Source organism: Apus apus, chromosome Z, assembly GCF_020740795.1.
Source record: "Apus apus isolate bApuApu2 chromosome Z, bApuApu2.pri.cur, whole genome shotgun sequence".
Taxonomy (NCBI): domain Eukaryota; kingdom Metazoa; phylum Chordata; class Aves; order Apodiformes; family Apodidae; genus Apus; species Apus apus.
Genome location: NC_067312.1, coordinates 12327499 through 12347223, shown reverse-complemented (window position 1 = coordinate 12347223; position 19725 = coordinate 12327499). Strand labels below are relative to the sequence as shown.

Genomic DNA, 19725 nt, shown 5'->3' with positions numbered 1-19725 from the left:
TGCCTGGTGGAAAAGGATCTGGGAGCACTGGTGGACAGACAGCTAACCATGAGCCAGCATGTGCCCAGGTGGCCAAGAAGGCCAACAGCATCCTGGCTTGTGTCAAAAAGAGCGTGTGCAACAAGAGTAGGGAAGTGATCGTGCCCCTGTACTCAGCCCTGGTGAGGCCACAGCTCGAGTACTGTCTTGAGTTCTGGGCACCACAGTGTAAGAAAGACGCTGGTTTTCTGGAGTGTGTCCAGAGAAGAGTAACGAGGCTGGTGAGGGGTTTGCAGGGTATGTCATACGAGGAGTGGCTGAGGGAACTGGTGTTGTTCAGTCTGAAGAAGAGCAGACTCAAGGAAATCTTACTGCTCTCTACAGCTACCTGAAGGGAGGTTATAGAGAGACTGGTGTTGATCTCTTCTGCCAAGTAACTAGTGATAGGACAAGATGAAATGGGTTTAAGTTGTGCAAGGGGAGGTTTAGGCTGGATGTTAGGAAAAATTTCCTTGCTGACAGAGTGGTGAGGCAGTGGAACAGGCTGCCCAGGGAAGGTGATGGAGTCGCCATCCCTAGAGGTGTTCAAGAAGCGTTTAGATGCGGCGCTGCAGGATATAGTTTAGTGGTTGTGGTAGTTGGATTGTGGTTGGACTCAATGATCTTGGAGGTTTTTTCCAACCTTAATGATTCTATGACATAAAAGCAGTAGAACTCTACTTTATAGCTGTCTGTATGTTAGTGTAGCCTCAAGATACTCTCGCTCTCTGCTTCATCTAACTAAAAAAGCTACCTGAGGCATTTAGTGGCGATCCGGTCTTTAGATGGCACTCTTTCAGGCTAGGTCCCTGCACTGGAGGGGATCAGTCACTCAGGAGAAAGTTTTTTCTGCAGAATCTTGCTACCTGGCATTAATTTTCACAACTTCAATCTCTTCTGAGGTTTTCCCATGGAGCATAGCCTCGTGCTTACCCAGAACTCAAACTTTTCCCAGAGAGATGTTCACCGTGGCATTCTGTATGGCTTTAAACATTTTTACCTCCAGTGCTATCACCTGTACATACAATAAACAAAGCTCTTTGATAGATATGAATGCAAAGCCTGACAGCTGGGGTGATGTTTAATTTGACTGTAAACAAATCACTTAACCAACAGTCTCCACATAATTTTTTCTTCTGATAGCTGTGGGGAAGGTTTTTCTTAGCACAAAACCCTTGGAAGTATAGACACTGAGAACTGTGCTTCACAGAAAGAAAAATGTTGAAAAACATGCAAATGTACTAGAGACTAATGAGTGCAGTTCATAAATAGCACCTGATAGAGATGACTTCGGCAGTACCTGAACAAAGACTGAAGGAAACAGCAGGAGTGATGTTGCTGCCTGCATTAGTGGAGTTAGGGTAGAGGTTATAGCAGTAATAGTCCATTTCCCTTCTCTTAACCCCAAACTCCCCCAAACAAACAAAACCAAATAGAGCACCCACTCTCTTTTTTAAAAATTATTATTTTATTTTATTTTACTCACAAATTTTATTTTTTCATGTAGGCAAGAAGCTGTTTTTCCATGCAGCTCATTCTTCATTCATATACTAAGATATTAAAATGTATGTCTTTCTCTGAGTCCTGTGGCTTAGTGTTAAGACAACTTTATTTACTGACTAATGTTTTTTACTACTTGACACATGTACAGGACAGAGACTGTGTGTGGGTGCACAGGATGACACAAGTGATTTGGGTTGGTAAGCACAGAGGAGATTGATACTTTTGGGCTCTTTATTGTGACAGTGTATGGATAGTGAAAATAGAATCATACATGTTTATTGGAATTTATTTCCATTAATTCAGTCTTCTCTGATGTTCAGTCAGTTTTATGCTGCTTACCTTGCCAAGCAGGTAGAAAAATGCTCAAGTTCTTTGTCCTTCACAAGTAGTATTTTCAGCAAGTTTTAAAATACAAATGCCAGTTTATGCAAAAAGAAATCAACTTTAAACTATTTTTTATTATTAATCTATTTATGTACTCTAGTCCAAATCTGCAATATAGAATAGATGACATTTTGCATAGTATATTAATCCAGCTTCAGATGGTGTACTTTAAATGGTGGTCCATGGAGGTACAGGTTTCCATCTAGTAGAATGAACCTTGGCTGTGGTAGTTGGTAGGTTTGTGTGTGCCTTCTTGGTGCTGTGTGGCTGAAATCTTGAACTGGTGCTGCAGTGCTGTGCTGACAGGTCACAGCGTGTGTCAGCTAATGGAGCTGCTGAGTTCTGTACACTTATGCATTGCAGCTCAGTTCTGAATGTGTGATGTGGCTGCTGTTGTTTTGATTGTTAATATAACACATTTCAGTTTTTATATATGTGTTACCAGTACCACCATTTCTTTTTCTAGGCATCTTTCCGACTGACCTCAAAGAACCCATTTCTAAAAACTCATCAATCTTCTGTTGCACATACACAGTAATGTTCAAGATACTGTTCATCTTTCATGTTGGGAAATGTATCATGTGCATCATTAATAGTCCAATGATGACACGTTTTGTAGACACACAAGACATCGTGATACATTCTGGCTGAACTTAGGTCTACTAAAGGGTGAACACTGTCATAGCATTCTGCTGTGACAAAGGCCTAACAAATCTGCTGCTGCCTTGAACATAAGGTTTGAGATGTGGCTGCCAGGTCATCTGTTCATCAGAAGAATGGTCTGAGTAACTGTCGCTGAACACTTAGTAGTGATGGGAGATGGAGGTAATATTGCATAATTGTCCACTGCCACACAGTAGTGGGACTTTATTGCAAATACTTTGAGGCAGGAGCTTTCTTTCTGGTCTCTGAATTTGCCCTATTTGGAGTAAGGACAACCTCTTCCGTGAATGAGATGCCAAGTGTCCATAATTGCTACAAGTGCTCCTGATCCTTCCTAGGACTTGGGGAATCCCAGCACTGTAGAAGTGTTTCTCTGGCTTCTGGGTTGGAAAAATGCCACTAAATGCTGTCAGACTGCTATCTCTCATTTCTTCTGCAGGCTTAGGGGTATTTACATTCCCAGTACTTCCCTGGCAACACAGCTAGTGTTCAAAGCTAGAATGAGTGGAGAGTAGTTATTGTGCACAGCACGAGGTTGCTAGCACCTCTACAGAGCACATATGCTATGCCTTCCCGAAAGGATTTAGATGCAGAGAACCCAAAATTACAGTGGAAATGCTAAGCAGGAGTGGTCTGTCAGTTAGACCAGATGACAGCAGCTCAGGAGCCTCCAGCCTCTGCCTGGCTGGTATTTAGATGACACCTGCTGGTGAAGCATTCCCACTCTTTGGAAATATTTTCCGTGCACAGAACGAACAGTTCATGGATATGCCAAAACCAATGGGCTGAATGTGCCATCCTGCTTTGAGTAAGAGCTGCCTGTGGAGAAAGCATTTTATTTATATTAAACTATGAAGTGGTGTCACTAGAGAGTTTGGAGCCGAACTGTGGAAGAGAAATGTATTGAAAATGGCATTGCTGGTTAATTTTTTAGCTTTCCTCTGTCTCGCACCCTAATCCGTGGCCTCTTAACAGGGGTAGCTTTTGGATGTTTAATCCATCTATGAGGTATTCAGGACTTCACAGGTGTCACTTTGGAGTTGGTCCTGCTTGAGGTCAGGTAGGTGGCAGCCAGAAGTCCCTTCCAACATGTATCATCCTCTGAATTCATGATGATGCTGCGCTGCCTGCAAGTGTTACAGCCAAACACCTCAAATAAAGCTTGAAAATATTTTCAAGTCAGCGTCGCTTCTTACTCTTCCAGATACCTTCAGCTTTTTCAAACAGCAGCAGCATCGGAGGGAGAGATGGCAACAAAATCATGTGGCTGTCAGAAGGGTTTCTCGGCGCTCTGTCAGCAAGGAGCGATGGGTGGAGACACTGGTGGTTGCAGACAGTAAGATGGTTGAGTATCATGGGAGTGACCATGTGGAATCCTATATCCTCACTATAATGAATATGGTATGTACAATATTTCCTTTTTTCTAGATAGGTAAATGAAGTGAATTTTAGCTTGGGTGTGTTACTTCAGACAAATATGTAATGTTGGTCACTGAAAAAGATATAATGTCATTGATATATATATATATTAACTGAAACTCTGTATTTTGGAGCATTTTTTTCCTTATGTTTTGCATAGGCACAATTTTTCTCTGGATTTTAAGTGAGAGAAATTTCCTAGCTATAAATGCTAGCACTAATTATCTTTCCACTGAAGTTCTCTCTCTCTCTCCCCTGGAACCTGTTGCTCATTGGTCATTTCAGACTGGTAGCTACAGCAAGAGAGAGAAATCTGCAGTTCTTAGCAGATGGGTTCTTTCCCATGTCTGTGGATGAGAAAGGCACACAGAAGCCCACTGGAAATTGCAGTAACTTAGCAAGAGATAAAATACAGCTGTTTTACTGTTTTGGTCACAAATCCAAACACCACCACATAAGCTATTATGAAGAAAGTTAATTCTGTCCCAGTTAAAACCAGGACAACTGTTTTTCCCAATAAATATCCTACCTATAATATAAAGTCCATGTTCAAATAAAACGTTTAACTTTCAATGTTTTCCTGTGTGGCAAGTTTGAAAATATAAGTTGATCTGGCAAAAGCAATAGCATTTCGTGACACTGCCTACAGATGTATCTTCTACTATTTGTATCATAGCAAATGTTGACCGCAGAGGGTCTGTTGAGTGTGTCTTCTATGTTGTTATCATGATACATGTGCAATATATGTGAAATTAATCACAATGTAACTCTAGCCACGGTAACCAATCTGTCCCTTATGTTTATACAGTATGTTCCTGGCTGTGCCCCAAGCAGTCTGCCCCAAGCTGCTGAGGCAGTGAGCCTGATTAAACATACACAAAGCTGATTTGAGCACATGAAGTTTTGTTCACACAGGGAAAGTATGTGGAATAAAACTGCCATGATCAGATTCAGGAGCAAACAAGTCTTAACATTTTATCTGCTATCTGTACTTGAGATCTTAGGGTACTCACAGTGGTTCAGTTTTAAGTCTAATGTATTGAAAAAGACTTGTTTCAAAATCAGACATCTGTAAACACAATGTCCACTCCATTTATCTTTTAATGGTCTTCTCCAAAAGAGTTTTGACCCAAACACAGTTAATTCCATCCATTCATATTTCTTACAATATGTGGCATAGTTCACATATATTTAGGTAATGACTATCTACTGTTCTGATTCCCTTTCCTCCTGCCTAGTTCAACATTGTGATTATGTTTATGACATTTTAATGGGGTCACATTTTTGCTGAGTTCAGTTCTTTTTGGTTTTTTATGTGAATTTTTAAAAAACTGATTAAATTTCTTTGCTTTTGCTCTTGTCATCCTCTACTGTCCTGTGAAAACTCAAGAGTACCCATCACTTAACTGATTTCTCTTTGCTTAGTACTGACTAATCTTTGCTTTTCTCGTGGCAGAAGCTGATTGTTGTCAAATCAGAAGGGGATGATTTGATACGCTTGTTTTTTTGCACACTGTGTGGACCTCCCCATCAAAGAGTGTCACATGAGTCTAAATGTTGCATTCTTTTCTGCTAGTATTTTTTAAGAACTCTGAAATTCTTGAAATGGAAATAAACATACAATAATCTTGTATGTGCTTTTGTTCTTCAGCTTAGTAACTGTTGCCCATTCCTGCATCATCTCTCATTTGTTAGATCTACTCTTTGCAGTAGTTCTAAAATTTGTTGTGCTTCAATACACTTTCAGTGAAGTGCATTGAGGATCTGAAAAACAAAACTACACCCTCACCCCAAGATGAACAGTGTGCTTGAATTAAATAATAGAATTACTTTGGTTAGAAAAGACCTTCAAGATCATCGAGCCCAACCATTAACCTAACACTGACAAGTCCTTAACTAAACCTTGTCCTTAAGTGCTATGGCTGTAAGACTCTCAAATACCTCCAGGGGTGGTGACTCCACCGCTGTCCTGGGCAGCCTGTTCCCATGCCCCATAACCCTTTTGGTGAAGAAATTCTTCCTAACATCCAGTCTAGACCTCCCGTGCCACAACCTGAGGCCATTACCTCTTGTCCTATCACTTGTAACTTCATTGAACAGACTGATCCCCACCTCTTTACAACCTCCTTTAAGACAGTTGTAGAGAGCTGAGGTCTCCCCTCAGCCTCCTATTCCTAAACAGCCCCAGTTCCCTCAGCTGCTCTTTGTAAGACACATGCTCCAAACCCTTCATCAGCTTTGTTGCCCTTCTTTGGACAGGCTCTAGTAATTCAATGTCCTTTCTGTAGTGGGGGGCCCAAAACTGAACACAGTACTTGACATGCAGCCTCACCAGTGCTGAGTAGAGGGTCAGGATCACCTCCCTGGTCCTGCTCATACAATTGGCCTTGGACCACCAGCCAAGCCTGTCCAGATCCCCCTGCAGACCCTCCCTGCCCTCAAGCAGATCAACACTCCCACCCAGCTTAGTGTCATCTGCAGACTTACTGAGGGTGTACTCTATCCCCTCATCCAAATCATCAATAAGGATGTGAAACAGGAGCAGCCCCAGCACTGGGCCCTGGGAAACACCACTCGTGACCGGCCACCAACTGGATTTAACTCCATTGAACACAACTCTTTGGGCCCAGCCATCCAACCAGTGTTTAACCCAGCAGAGAGTGTGCCCGTCCAAGCCATTGTCATATCTATGAAGTCCTGTTCTGCTAAAGAGGAATCGGTTAATCTCATACCTCCTGCCTCTGGCACAGGTCACAGGGTTGTTCCATGATCCAAGCATTGGCAATGCAATTCACATTGTGCTGGTCCGACTCATCCTCTTTGAGGAGGAGGAGGTAAGTTTTTTATTTTCCTTAAAATGTAACTTACAAAACATTGGAGTTCAATGATTGAGCTGTGATTCATTGAGAAGAGGGTTTATTTGCTTAAAACAATGTGTTGATTTTACTCTTCTATTAATCTTTGGCATGGTTGTTATTAGAATAAATGCTGCTCTGGGTGATGAAGCATTTAGCTGATGACTTCAGGTATTTCTGCATAAAATTGCCAAGGCAAATGTAATTAGAACAGGCAAATTAGGAACGGGGAAGTGGAATCTCCCCAGTGTCAAAAGAACATGGGATGAGAAGAAAGACTAAATGAGAAATACTATTTCATGTGTGCACCATCACACAGAATCAAATTACGTAGCATTACCTGATATATATTAAGAAGAGTAATGCTAGAGTATTTGCAAGTTTCTGAAGAAGTAGATCTGTTGCTGTGCAGCTCAAACACATGATTTTGTTGAAAGAAGTCATTTGACACAAAAAAATGAGCAGTAAGATGGTAATTGCTGCAACCTAGCTATATATTGGTACTTTCCAGTGTTTCTCATTAATAAACATGCTGCTACATGCTTAAATACATGCTGATTGTCATAATTTTGTACTTATTTTAAAACACTGCATGATGTAGCTTTCTCTGACTGCATGAACACGTTAAGGGGATTTTCTCAGCGGCTTGCAATGCATGACCACAAGCCAGATGTTCCCAGTGCTACAAAGGCAGTGAACCAAGCCATGGGGTGAGGCTATGTCCTGTGAAATAATTATTGGGTTCAAGTCTATCCTTATAGTCCTCAGTGCAAGAATATTTGGGCCAAGAACTGTAGCTTGTATCTTAACAGGATAATTAGGACCTGAAGTCCATGGTGACCTTCGTTTAATTTTACTTGATAATTTTCTATGACTGTTTTGGTGACAAACTGTGGATTCCTGTTCATTTGAGCATGGCAGTGTTGCAAGCAGCAGGGTTGGGTATCTTTCAATATTTGGTTTTAAGTTAACCAGAATTTACGATCTGGTAACAGTGTTATGTAGATGGTTTTTAAAAACTTCACTTTAAGTAAATAGAGTGAACTGATACAAGCTACAATGAATGCCACAAACCAGAAATGAGAAAAATATGTTTCTGAATGCAATTATTTTGCATACTTTGTATTGCAGCAGAAATTTCAGTAACTTGCACGTATACTATATAATAATAAGATGAAGAAGAAACATCTATGATTGCATTGTTTCTCTTTGGATTTGAAAAATATTGTGAGAGAAATACACCCTTGGAAGTATAATTGTTCCTTAAGCATTACATTGTTTACATAACATGAAGTGACAAACTTGGGCATGAATTCCCACACTAATTAGTCTTTACCTTCTCTATAGAGAAAAACTTGCTTTCAAGAGTACAAAACACTTGTTCGAAAGTTTCCATTCAGTGTTGTATATTATGAAGTTCACAAAAAAAAAGCAGAGTTCTGCATTTAATTTTCCCTTCAGCTGCACCAATTACAAGAATGTCAATGTTTCTACGTAATATGTTGATAATGTTAATATGTTGATATGCTAATAAATAGATGTCATTGCTCCTAATGATGGCTCTAGCTTTAGGCAAAAGCACGATCAGTTGGATTTTACCTAGCTTCATAACTGCCATCACTGGCATGTCATTGCAATGCAGTGTGGTCTTACAAGAATGTTTTCCTTCATTTCCCATTAGCAAGGCTTGAAGATAGTTCACCATGCTGATAAGACATTAGCCAGCTTCTGCAAATGGCAAAAGAGTGTCAATCCCAAGAGTGATGTCAACCCTACACACCATGACGTGGCTGTTCTTCTGACCAGGTATGAGAGCAATTTGGTGGCTGCAACTAACTATTGTTCCGTTGTGGTTTTTATGATGATATTTTTATAGGCTCATGCCATCATTTAGTTCATCCTGCCTAGAACACATGCTGCTTCTGAAGCACACTGTTGATGCAAAAATAACCTAGTGTGAGCGTGTCTGACACTCATAAAGGCAGAGGATATGAGCTTTACTACAAAAACATGTGGTTAAAGTTAGGTCTGCTGTACCTTTTAAAGGGATTGTTTTTCATTTGTTTTCAAAGTAGATATGACACTTTATATATGCTTGTGGATGTTTTACTGGAGATGCATTTTAGTCGGGAAATTGAGATCTTTATATCCCGAGAGATTACAGATTTGCAGAGCTCAGGTAATTTTCCTCATCTGATCCTATCTCATTTTGTTCTCAATCACCTCTGTTCTTTGAGGCAAGATAACAAAACAACAGAGCACATAGATGTACAAATCCATAATGACAAATCCTACAGTAATATACAGATGCAGCTCAGAATGGAAGTATATTTTGCAAACATGTACTGTTTATTTTTAAGCTTGAAAGTGTATGATTTTAAAATATTATCTCTCTATATGAGAAGGCACATAATGTTTTTTTATGCATAAGCAAAGGTGATGTCTGAGGTTACACAGGGCATTTGTGGCAGGTCATGAAACACAACTTCTAATGGTCTGTAAAAGTGCTTCAAATCTGCATGCAACTGAGAGAAACAATTGGGTCTAATGTCTGCAAAAAAACAGTCTTAAGTTAATGTCAGTCAGGCAAAAAGACCCAACAAAAACAAACAAGCAACACAAAACACCCCTCAAGTGATGCAGTAAAGAGAAGAGTCAACAAATCTTAAAATAAGAAAAAGAAGTCTTATAGTGGTATGTAGTATACCTCCCAAATAAGCAGGCTTCAAGCAGTTTGCTTGAATGAAGCTGAGTTATGGTGAGTTTAATAAACCATACCTCAAAACAGTGTCAGAAGTAGAGGTTTTAAAACTTGATCTTATGTGAGTTGTCAATAAGCATTCATATTTAGGCACTACAGCAATATAAGTATTGGCTAGAAATTACAGCTGTATGATAGGGTAGTAGTAGAACAAGTGCATGTTGTTGTTGCATGTTGTTGCAGTATGCTTTGCTTAAAATGCAAATTAGTGCTTACAAATTGTAAGATGGAGGCTTACCACCCAGCATAAGTGACACTCTGCAGCTGGTTTTAAGCTATTTAAATGGCACATCTCTTTTGTGATTCTAGAAAGGACATTTGTGCTGGCATGAATCGTCCGTGTGAAACCTTAGGTTTGTCTCATCTGTCAGGCATGTGTCAGCCTCACAGAAGCTGTAACATCAACGAAGATTCCGGCCTTCCTTTGGCTTTCACTATTGCTCATGAACTTGGGCACAGGTAATGTTGAAAGTGAAGGGGACCTAGCTGGGTTTAATTTATCATTTTTACAGTAATACTCAAGTTGTCCGAGCGAAACAAAATGAGTTAATGTATCTATTACTAAAATCAAAGTTGTATGTTTTCTCTAATCAAAGGAGTAAGGAAGAGGTTCTTAAGCCTTTGACCTTTGTATTTACAGCTCATCAGTCTGTCCCTTTTAATAAAATGTGCTAGGGCATGAGGATGGAAAAATTAATCCGTGAAAAGCATCACTTAATCATGCTGATTTTCTGAAGAGTAACTTTGGATTATATCCAAATCAATCCAGATTATTTAAATAAAACATACCTGTGTCCCTGTATCAGGGTATTACAATATTGCAGATTAGCTAGACACCCTTTTTTATTCAAGCAGTCAAACTTCACAGAAACACCAAATCTTTGTTCGACTTTCTGACGAACAAGAAAAGTCAGTTTTTGGTATTTCTTATTAACTGGTATCTTCTGTATATTTCTGTTGTGGATACATTTAGGTCAAGTCAACTAAAGTTCCTGGGCATTGACTTTGGAGTGGGCTAAGCTTTTTTATGATTGGGTATTTTTGTTGGAAACTAGTTTTCTCAGTATGACCAGTTTCTAAGGGTGTTTTGGCTGTTATTAAACTCACTTTAAAAAATTCTGGGTTTTTTAGTCTGTTTTGACACTGAATTGTTTGCTCTGGGATAGAGGCCTATCCCATGGATACTCCTGTTTGGCTGTAATGCCTACACTTTTCAGCTGGACCGTATTGCTTGGCCTAAGTGATAAGTTCACTTCTGTGTGTACAACTGTATTACTTGCATTATGCACCCAACCACCCACCAGTCAGGATGAAGTCTGTATTTCCTGATGTTATATAGTAGTAATAACAATAATCTGATAGAAAGATGACTCAGGTATTGATTCTGTCACCCATTAATTGGGCTTTCTTGATAGAATGTCTCAATTGCCAGAAAGGACATAGTGTAAGTAAATAACACTGAAATAATTACAATTGGATCTGGGTGCTTTGGGTTTAGTCAGTGGATGACACTGTCCTACAACCATCTGCCAACAGGGAGCTTTTTTCATTAACACTAGTTGTCAGAAGACATTATTCCCCATAGAGCTGTGTGCAGCTTTATCTTGGTCTAACCTAGCTGGCTGGTAACCCACTGTCCTTGCCTTTGCACGAGTGGTGCAAGGCCTTGCCTGTAAGAATTGTCTCCGCAAAGAAAATTGAATACTGTAGGGTTTGTTGTTAACCTTAAACCATCCAACTGTCAAGCCAGGTTAGAGTATGTATGTGAAAAAGTTCAAATACGGGCAGTAAAAAGCCTGTAAAAACAGGTGAAAAAAAATGAGAAAAAAGCCGGGCAGCCATTCCTTAGATGGATTCCAAAAGTGAGCTCTTCCCTATACTGTCTCTCTAGTCATTCCCTGTCTTGTGTCAACAGACCCTGTACATGGAAAAAGAGCCTGTCAGTAAGGGGACAAACATGCTTTTTTACCTCAGACCTATTACTGAAGTTGATTCAGACTGAAATTATGTTCTTGGAAAATTTGAGTCATGGTACAATTACATTTTTCAGAAAAAGTCTTTTGGTTTGAACTCCCTTTGTCTGCTCCATGACTAAATCATGACCTGAGTCAGTTTTCAGTGACTTATCCAATGGCTTACACACCTTCAGGTGTTAATAGTGTAGGTGTCAACATCTACATGTATCTAAGTGCTGCACCACTTAGGCATACACAAGTCTATGGGACCAGATGGGGCACACCCCAGGGTACTGAGGGAGCTGGCCAAAGTGCTCGCCAAGCCACTTCCTGTAATTTACCAGCAGTCCTGGCTAACCAGGGAGATTACTGTTGACCAGAGACTGGCAAATGTGACCCACACCTACAAAAAGGGCTGAAAGGAAGATCCAGGGAACTACAGGCTTGTCAGTCTGACCTCGGTGCTGGGGAAAGTTACAGAGCAGATCATCTTGAGTGCTGTTAAACAGCATGTGCAGAACAATCAGGTGATCATGCACAGTCAACATGGTTTTATGACAGGCTGGTCCTTGCTTCACAAACCTACTCTCCTTCTATGAAAAGGTGACTGACCTGTTTAGTGAACAAGGGAAAGGCTGTGGATGTCATGTATCTGGACCTTAGTAAAGTCTTCAACACTGTTTCCTGCAGCATTTTCCTGTAGAAACTGGCTGCTTATGGATTAGACTAATGTACACTTTGCTGAATAAAAAACCACCTGGCTGGTAGGCCCAAAGAGTTGTGGTGAGTGGAGTTCAGTGCAGCTGGTGGCCAGACACCAGTGGTGTTCCCCAGGGCCCAGCACTGGGGCCAGTTCTGTTTGGTGTCTTTATCAGTGATCTGAATGAGGGGATTGTGTGCACCCTCAGTAATTTTGCTGACGATACCAAGTTGGGCAGGAGTGTTGATGTGCCTGAGGGCAGGAATGCTCTGCAGAGGGATCTGGACAGACTGGATCAATGGGCTGAGACCAATTGTATGAGGTTCAACGAGGCCAAGTGCCGGGTCCTGTGCTGGGGTCACAACCACCCCAGGCAGCACTACAGGCTTGGGGAAGAGTGGCTGGAAAGCTGCCCAGAGGAAAAGGACCTGGGGGTGCTGGTGAACAGCCAGCTTAACATCAGCCAGCATGTGCCCAGGTGACCAATGACATCCTGGCCTGTGTCAGAAACGCTGTGCCCCATAGGACTAGAGCAGTGATTGTCCTCCTGTACTCAGCACTGGTGAGGCTGCACCTCAGGTACTATGTTTGGTTCTGGGCCACTCCACTATACAAAGGACATTGAGGTGCTGGAGCGTGTCCAGGTAAGGGCAGCCAAGCTGGTGAAGGGTCTGGAGACAAGTCTTGTGAGGAGCCACTGAAGGAGCTGGGGTTGTTTAGCCTGGAGAAGAGGAGGCTGAAGGAAGACCTTATAGCTCTCTACAACTGCCTGAATGGATGTTGTACTGAGACAGGGGTTGTCTCTTCTCCCTAGTAAGAAGTGATAGGACAAGAGGAAACGGCCTCAAGTTGTGCCAGGAGAGGTTTAGATTAGATATTAGAGGAAATGTCTTCACAGAAAGGGTAATAAAACACTGGAATAAGCTGCCCAGAGTGGCGGTTGAATCACGATCCCTGGAGGTATTTAAAAGACATATAGATCACAGAATCATAGAATGGTTTGAGTTGGAAGGGGCCTTAAAGATAATCTGGTTCCAACCCCCCTGCATGTGCAGGGGCACCTCCCACTAGACCAGGTTGCTCAAAGCCCCATCCAGCCTGGCTTTCAATGCTGTCAGGGATGAGGCTTCTGCAACTTCCCTGAGCAACCTGTTCCGTGTCTCACCACCCTCACAAGGAATAGAGACATGCTTATGAGACAGAGTGTAGCAAAGCCTGATCTTAGTTCAAGTGGTCCAAATAGCTGGGATCCAAGATCTAGGAAGCTCTTTGCTTTAGCAGCTTTAACATACCTGAGCTTTTAAACTGTGGTTCCTGGCCCAACTGTACAATGGTGGTTTGACTCTTAATAATACTCCTGAATATAGTCTCTGGAATGTGTGTTCTTTTTGTTGTGCCAGACAATATTGCTATATGTAACAGACATGTTTGAAAGCCTGTTGGAATGTAGATTTTTTTGTAGGCTTGGGATCAGATCTTCTGTATGTTTTCTTTTAGCAAAAGGTATCTACAGCCCACCAATGGAAGAAGCAATGCTAGTGTATTTTTAAGCATAGTGTGGAACCCATAGATAAGTGTTGTGATACAGCCTATCAGCTTGTATTATTAGATGTTGTTTTTTATCTGCAGTTTTGGTATCCAGCACGATGGGAAAGAGAATGACTGTGAACCTGTTGGAAAACGCCTGTATATTATGTCCCGACAGTTGCAGTATGATCCTACTCCACTCACCTGGTCACAGTGCAGCAAGGAATACATCACACGTTTCCTAGAGTGAGTGATCAGGTTGTAGCATTTTCCTGAAATTAGTACAACTGTGTATGAGATGTTTATGTGGAGTTTAATGTAAATCCTGTATTACTGCATTACTGGAAGTAGGTTTTTGTGGTGTGTTTGAGTCAGTTCCCACAGAGGGCATACCCCAGGCAAAATGTTCACTTAGTATTTGGGAAAAGCTCCATTATATTCCTGCATTCTGGAAGGGAACTCAAATTGTTATAATGGCTCAGGTTTGGTGCACCCTGCAGCTTGTTGCAGTTACCAGGAGATAAAAAGCCTTTCCATCAGGGAGTCTCATGAAACATCAGTAAACTTGCCTTTGGCCATAATTAGATGTGCTTGACTTGTTCAAATTCATTATGTTCTTTGAAAGAGCAGCAGTATGGTATAATTCCAAGCAGAGGCTGTGGTGTGCTCTGAAGTCACTCTGCATGACATAACAACTTAATAATATTTCCACTTTGACACACTGTATTTTCCCTTTGTAACCCTCCCTAACCAGGTGGAGTTCTGTTTGTTAGCAGCAGTGTATCTTGGCTGAAATCTGGAAGTATTATTTTCAAAGGATATACAAAACACTACCATTAAGAATAAGATCTTGAAAGTCTGTATACAAGTGTCAAAAAAGAATTTTGGTTTTGTTTTGTCTTGTTTTTTAATACACAGTTTTTGTCTTTTAGCCGTGGGTGGGGATTCTGTCTGGATGATATCCCCAAAAAAGAAGTTTTGAAGTCCCCAATCATTGCTCCTGGAGTGATTTATGATGTGCATCACCAGTGCCAGCTTCAGTATGGTTCCAATGCTACTTTCTGTGAAGATGTGGATGTAAGTGCTGTGTGTTTTTCTTCATTCTCCTAGTAAGAACTTAAGCTTCTTGAATGGTGTGGAGGTGCAGTCGATGAACCTCAGTTGCTAACAACAAATTGCATGTTCAGAGTTTCATAAGCTAGAAGTGGAGTGAAGGCATTGCCTAACACTCTTAATTCTGCTCTGCAGATTCTGGAAGTGAGGTGTTGCACTGTTTAGTTTGTATTTTGCAAGACCTTCATGGGAGCTGACCGTTTATCTATGATGAAATGCCTGTCCTTCAGAAGTAGAGTGATTTTTATTTTAAACTTAGAATGCTGATCTTGGGTAAATTATCAATGCAGCTCAAATCTCATTTTAAAAATCCAGATGCTTATAGCTTTCAACTGACCAAATCATTCCGGAAACAAATCTTCAGTTCCAGGAGGAGTTTTCTGAAGAAAGTGGGGTTCTACTCTCTTCCCATATGTCTTGGTTTTTTACACTCTCGATGGTCTTAACTAGTTGAAGGAAATTTCAGTCCACATACCCTGAAGAATCTTCATTTTCCCAGTAAACATGAGATTTTTATGTGGAAATATGTAATTTACAAAGTACCCTGGGGTTTGTCTTGTAGCACAGCAAAGCAGTGTTGTGTGGAGATGCAAGGGAGCGGTATAGTGACAGTAGCACAACTCTCTACAGCAGCTGGAAGCCACTGCAGACTTAACAGGCTGTATTAGCTAAGGTGCAGTTGTATGGTATTTGTACTTAGCATGTCCAGAGCTATTTGGCTCCTTGCAGCATTTTTCTACATAGAGCAGTTCAGAAACAGTGGTTTCAAGTGCCAGTCTAGCTAAGTGATCACTAGTTTTGCTGTGTTTTGGACAGCAATATGCAGCAAACATTGCAGACAGCATGCGGCTTGCTCCCCTGTTGAACAGGGCTGTCGCAGAAGTGGTGCTATGGCTGCCAGCAGTGCTGGAGTGTTCTGTAGGCACAACTATGGGTTGGGGACTGCTGATGTTGACTGTTTATTCCATTCAGATAATTATGTGTATCTTCATCTACCCTTTTATTAGGGAGGTTATTTCTGATTCATCTGCTCAACTTTAATAGATAACATCATTACCAATGCTGAACTTCAACTACTGAATCTGAAGCAGGTATTGAAAGATTGCTTTCATTACCTGCTGTTCCCCTTTCCTCAGTTCTGTAATTTGTCTTTTGGTACAGATAGAAAATGAAATGTAATTTTTCAGTATTGGTTCATTCTGTCTCTTGTTGCATTTGAACCTAGTGGGCCTTTACATCCAACATCTCCTGGTTAACCAATTTTACAGCTAGACATATGTCAGAAAATTAATTGGTATAATCTCACTTTGCATTTTACTGGACAGCCATGTAGTGGCACTGTCAAGTAAAGGGGTTGTGAACAGTATAGTCTGCCTGGCATGCTGAGTGACCAGTAAAGGCATTTGATCTAAGATGTCTGAGTGTTCTTTACCTTTCCACTATACACATAATACTCCTTCACTCACCAAGCTACCTTTGTTCTGTAACTTTTAAAGTCTGACTGAATTCAATACATAGATTCAATCCATAGATTATTTTTGAGAGAAGAAACTGCATGTAACTGAAGATGCCCCAGGGTTCAGTGATTGCACCTAAAAAAGATGGAAGTTTAGAATTCAGACAGTGGTCTCCACAAACCATTAAGGTAGTAAGTCCTTTTAGCATCCTGTGAAGTGCAAATCTTGTCTATAATAAGGAAAATAGTAAAAAAATAAAGATTAGAGGAAAGAATTTTCCAAGTGGTAGGTAGATCCATGGCTTCCTGTAGGTAAAGAGTTTCTGGCTGTTACCTCCAAAAGAACACAGTAAGCAGTACTTGTTGTACTGCTGTTATTCCATGATTCTTAAACATGGAAAAAGACTCTTAAACATGGAGATTGTTATGTAAAAATTATTGTAAAGCTAAAGAATTTAATCTATAAACTCTTGCCTTTGAAATCTGTGAGTGTACCTCATGAAAATAAAAGTCAATGGAAAGCTGTGTTTAGTTTCTGTGCCTTTTTCTGGTATCTGAAGCAAAGTGCAGGAGTGCACTTTACACACTAAAAAGCCCAAAATGTATTCTATATATGAGAGTTAAAAATGATGGATTCATTTAATAATGAAAGAAAATTCATCATCCAGAACACTTAGGTGCCTTAAGGCACAGCCTTAAGAACCTGACAGTGACAGCTTCAGGAGGATTTGCTAAGTGATGCTACTCTTCAACTATAAATAGGAAATAGCAAAGGAGCTTTTGACTTGTGTATGTTCCCTGAAAGCAACTAAATGAGCTGAAATGCAACGCACCTGACACTGCATTTCATCTGGAGATTCGGAGTGCTTTGAGGTGGTCTCTACTATCGACTTTGTTTCCAGTGTTCTAGATGAAAACTAAGGTGAATATGCAATGCAGAAATTAAATAGAAGTAAATTTTCTCAAAATAGACTGTGCCCAAGCTTGGCTATTTTAAGTAGAAGCAGGTCAGAAGCCAGCAGCCAATTTTTGCTTTCACACTCGTCCAAACGTAGCTGTAGCTCATTGGGGCTGGATTTCTGTGCCCAGTTTCTGTGTTGGCTCCCAAACCTGGCATACTTGCCCTGAGAATCCCAGTGGATTTCAGGGGACTCTTCTTGTTGACTCTTTTCTCTGATGATGCTCACAGCTGTCCCTGCAGTTGCTACCAGCTCTGTTCATTCTCCCAGTGCTGAACTCCACGGTTCAAACACCTTCAGCCAAGACATGGCCCAGAGCCCCTGGGCTTCTGCTCCTGCTGTTCCCATTGGGAGTGCACAGTCTCTCTCATGCCCTTGATTTCTCCAACTTGGAAGTGGTTTTCCACACAAATCCCTCCTCATTCAGGAGTTCCCAAGCATGCAGACCTCCTGTGTGCCAACCGAAAGAGAAGCTGGTGTGCATGTAAACGAGGAGGGGGAATAGCCTTCGATGTTGGTCCTCACTCTCCTGGTTCTGGTTGAGTGTAACAAGAAAGTCTTGTTACAAGGTAGCTGTAATGTTTCTTACCCTGATAGTTTTATTGACTCTCAGGAGTTTCTCTCGCTTCTGTGATGTTGATCACTGCATGGGGAGCAGCAGCTGATCGGCTGTGCTTTACTGGCAGTGTACTGCATAGACTGGCATCAGTTTCTGAGTAACTTATATGCAAGCATTCACTAACCAGAGTTACTCTACCCGGCCTCTGAGGCTTTATTCTCTGCCAGCTAGCCTCAGCTGCTCCTTTTAGATCATTCCTTTGCTGTCTGCTTGACTGATGTTTTAAGAGACCTGTGTTTTGATCTCTTTTTCATCATCCGGTTTTGGGACATCCATGAATATTAACCTGGCTGGTGTACTTGGAGACATGACGTTGTTACTGGGCTTCTCTAACATTTGATTCCACCTTATGTTTTCAGGCACACAGCAATGCAAAGTTGAACATTGCATTCATTAGTACACATCAAGTGAAAATAATGCAAACTCTGTTCACCTTTGCTATAAATAGAATAGAATAGAATCATAGAATCATTAAGGTTGGAAGAGACCTTAAAGATCATAAAGTTCCAACCCCCCTGCCATGAGCAGGGAACCCTACCACTACATCAGGTTGCACAAAACCTCATCCAGCCTGGCCTTAAAAACCTCCAGGGATGGGGCATCAACAACCTCCCTGGGCAACCCGTTCCAGTTCCTCACCACCCTGATAGTGAAGAATTTCTTCCTAATACCTAACCTAAATCTTCCCTCTCTCAGTTTAAAATCATTACCCCGTGTTCTATTACTATCTTCTCTGATGAAAAGTCCCTCCCCAACTTTCCTGTAGCGCCTTCAAGTACTGGAAGGTGCTATAAGGTCTCCCCAGAGCCTTCTCTTCTCTAGGCTGAACAACCCCAACTCCCTCAGCCTGTCCTTATAGAACTGGCCAAACTTTGTAAACCCATTTTTCCTGTGTGTAGCTAGGAGCTGGTCAGCCAATGAGGAGACTATTTAAACTCCTGTAGTTCAGGTAATTCACTTGACAGAAAGTATACACTCTTTTGCATTTGTTGAATAGTCCCTCCCTGTACACTAGTGAGGGGTGCCTAAATTTGGACAACTGGTGGATCCTAACTTGTGGAAAACCCTGAACATCAGTCTCTGGAAATGCAGCACTTATTGAAAGGCTTTGTCAGTGGATATACGAAACTGTGGGAGAGTTTTGAAAACCTTAACCACAGGAGTTCAGCTCTGCTTCAGACTGCTGCAGTTTTCTTTCTTTTCCAGAACCTTTGCCAAACACTCTGGTGCTCAGTGAAAGGCTCCTGCCGCTCCAAACTGGATGCAGCTGCAGATGGAACGCGGTGTGGAGAAAACAAGGTGCGTGTGGGCCGTGCTGCCTGCAGAAGAGCAGCAGGGGAGCCATGAGTAGCTGTACCATTGCTTTGTGGGAAGGAGGGGCGTTCTCTGAAGTCTCCATTTACATTTCCACTGAAGTTTTCGACCTTCAGGAAGTGAAATAACAAATAATACACAATAACATTTTGCCTGCCACTGGCTTCCTTAAGCTGTTTGTCCTTTCTCTTCTCTCCTCAGTGGTGCTTCTCTGGTGAGTGCATTACAGTAGGCAAGACTCCCGAAGCAATCCATGGCGGATGGGGCATTTGGTCATCCTGGTCCCATTGCACAAGGACGTGTGGGGCAGGAGTTCAGAGTGCAGAGAGACCATGTGATAATCCAGAGTAAGCTGAGTGCACAGACTTTTCTTACCTTTGATTCAAGATCTTTGGAAGTACTTACAATGTTGGAAACTCTATTGTCAGACTTTTCAGCAGATGCTACAGCAAGACAGACACTGAACACCTCTCCTTCCC

At 41.4% G+C, this 19725-nt stretch overlaps 1 protein-coding gene across 1 annotated transcript in view; it reads left to right on the top strand.

Annotated features, from left to right (window-relative positions):
• The window catches only part of ADAMTS12 (ADAM metallopeptidase with thrombospondin type 1 motif 12), a 160837-nt gene that overhangs the window by 89949 nt on the left and 51163 nt on the right, over positions 1-19725 (top strand). The window contains exons 4-11 of the mRNA XM_051643449.1: positions 3773-3969; positions 6738-6821; positions 8524-8648; positions 9913-10062; positions 13888-14031; positions 14718-14862; positions 19139-19231; positions 19448-19593. Coding sequence (XP_051499409.1) covers positions 3773-3969; positions 6738-6821; positions 8524-8648; positions 9913-10062; positions 13888-14031; positions 14718-14862; positions 19139-19231; positions 19448-19593 — 1084 coding nt within the window. The remainder of the gene's footprint in view (positions 1-3772; positions 3970-6737; positions 6822-8523; positions 8649-9912; positions 10063-13887; positions 14032-14717; positions 14863-19138; positions 19232-19447; positions 19594-19725) is intronic.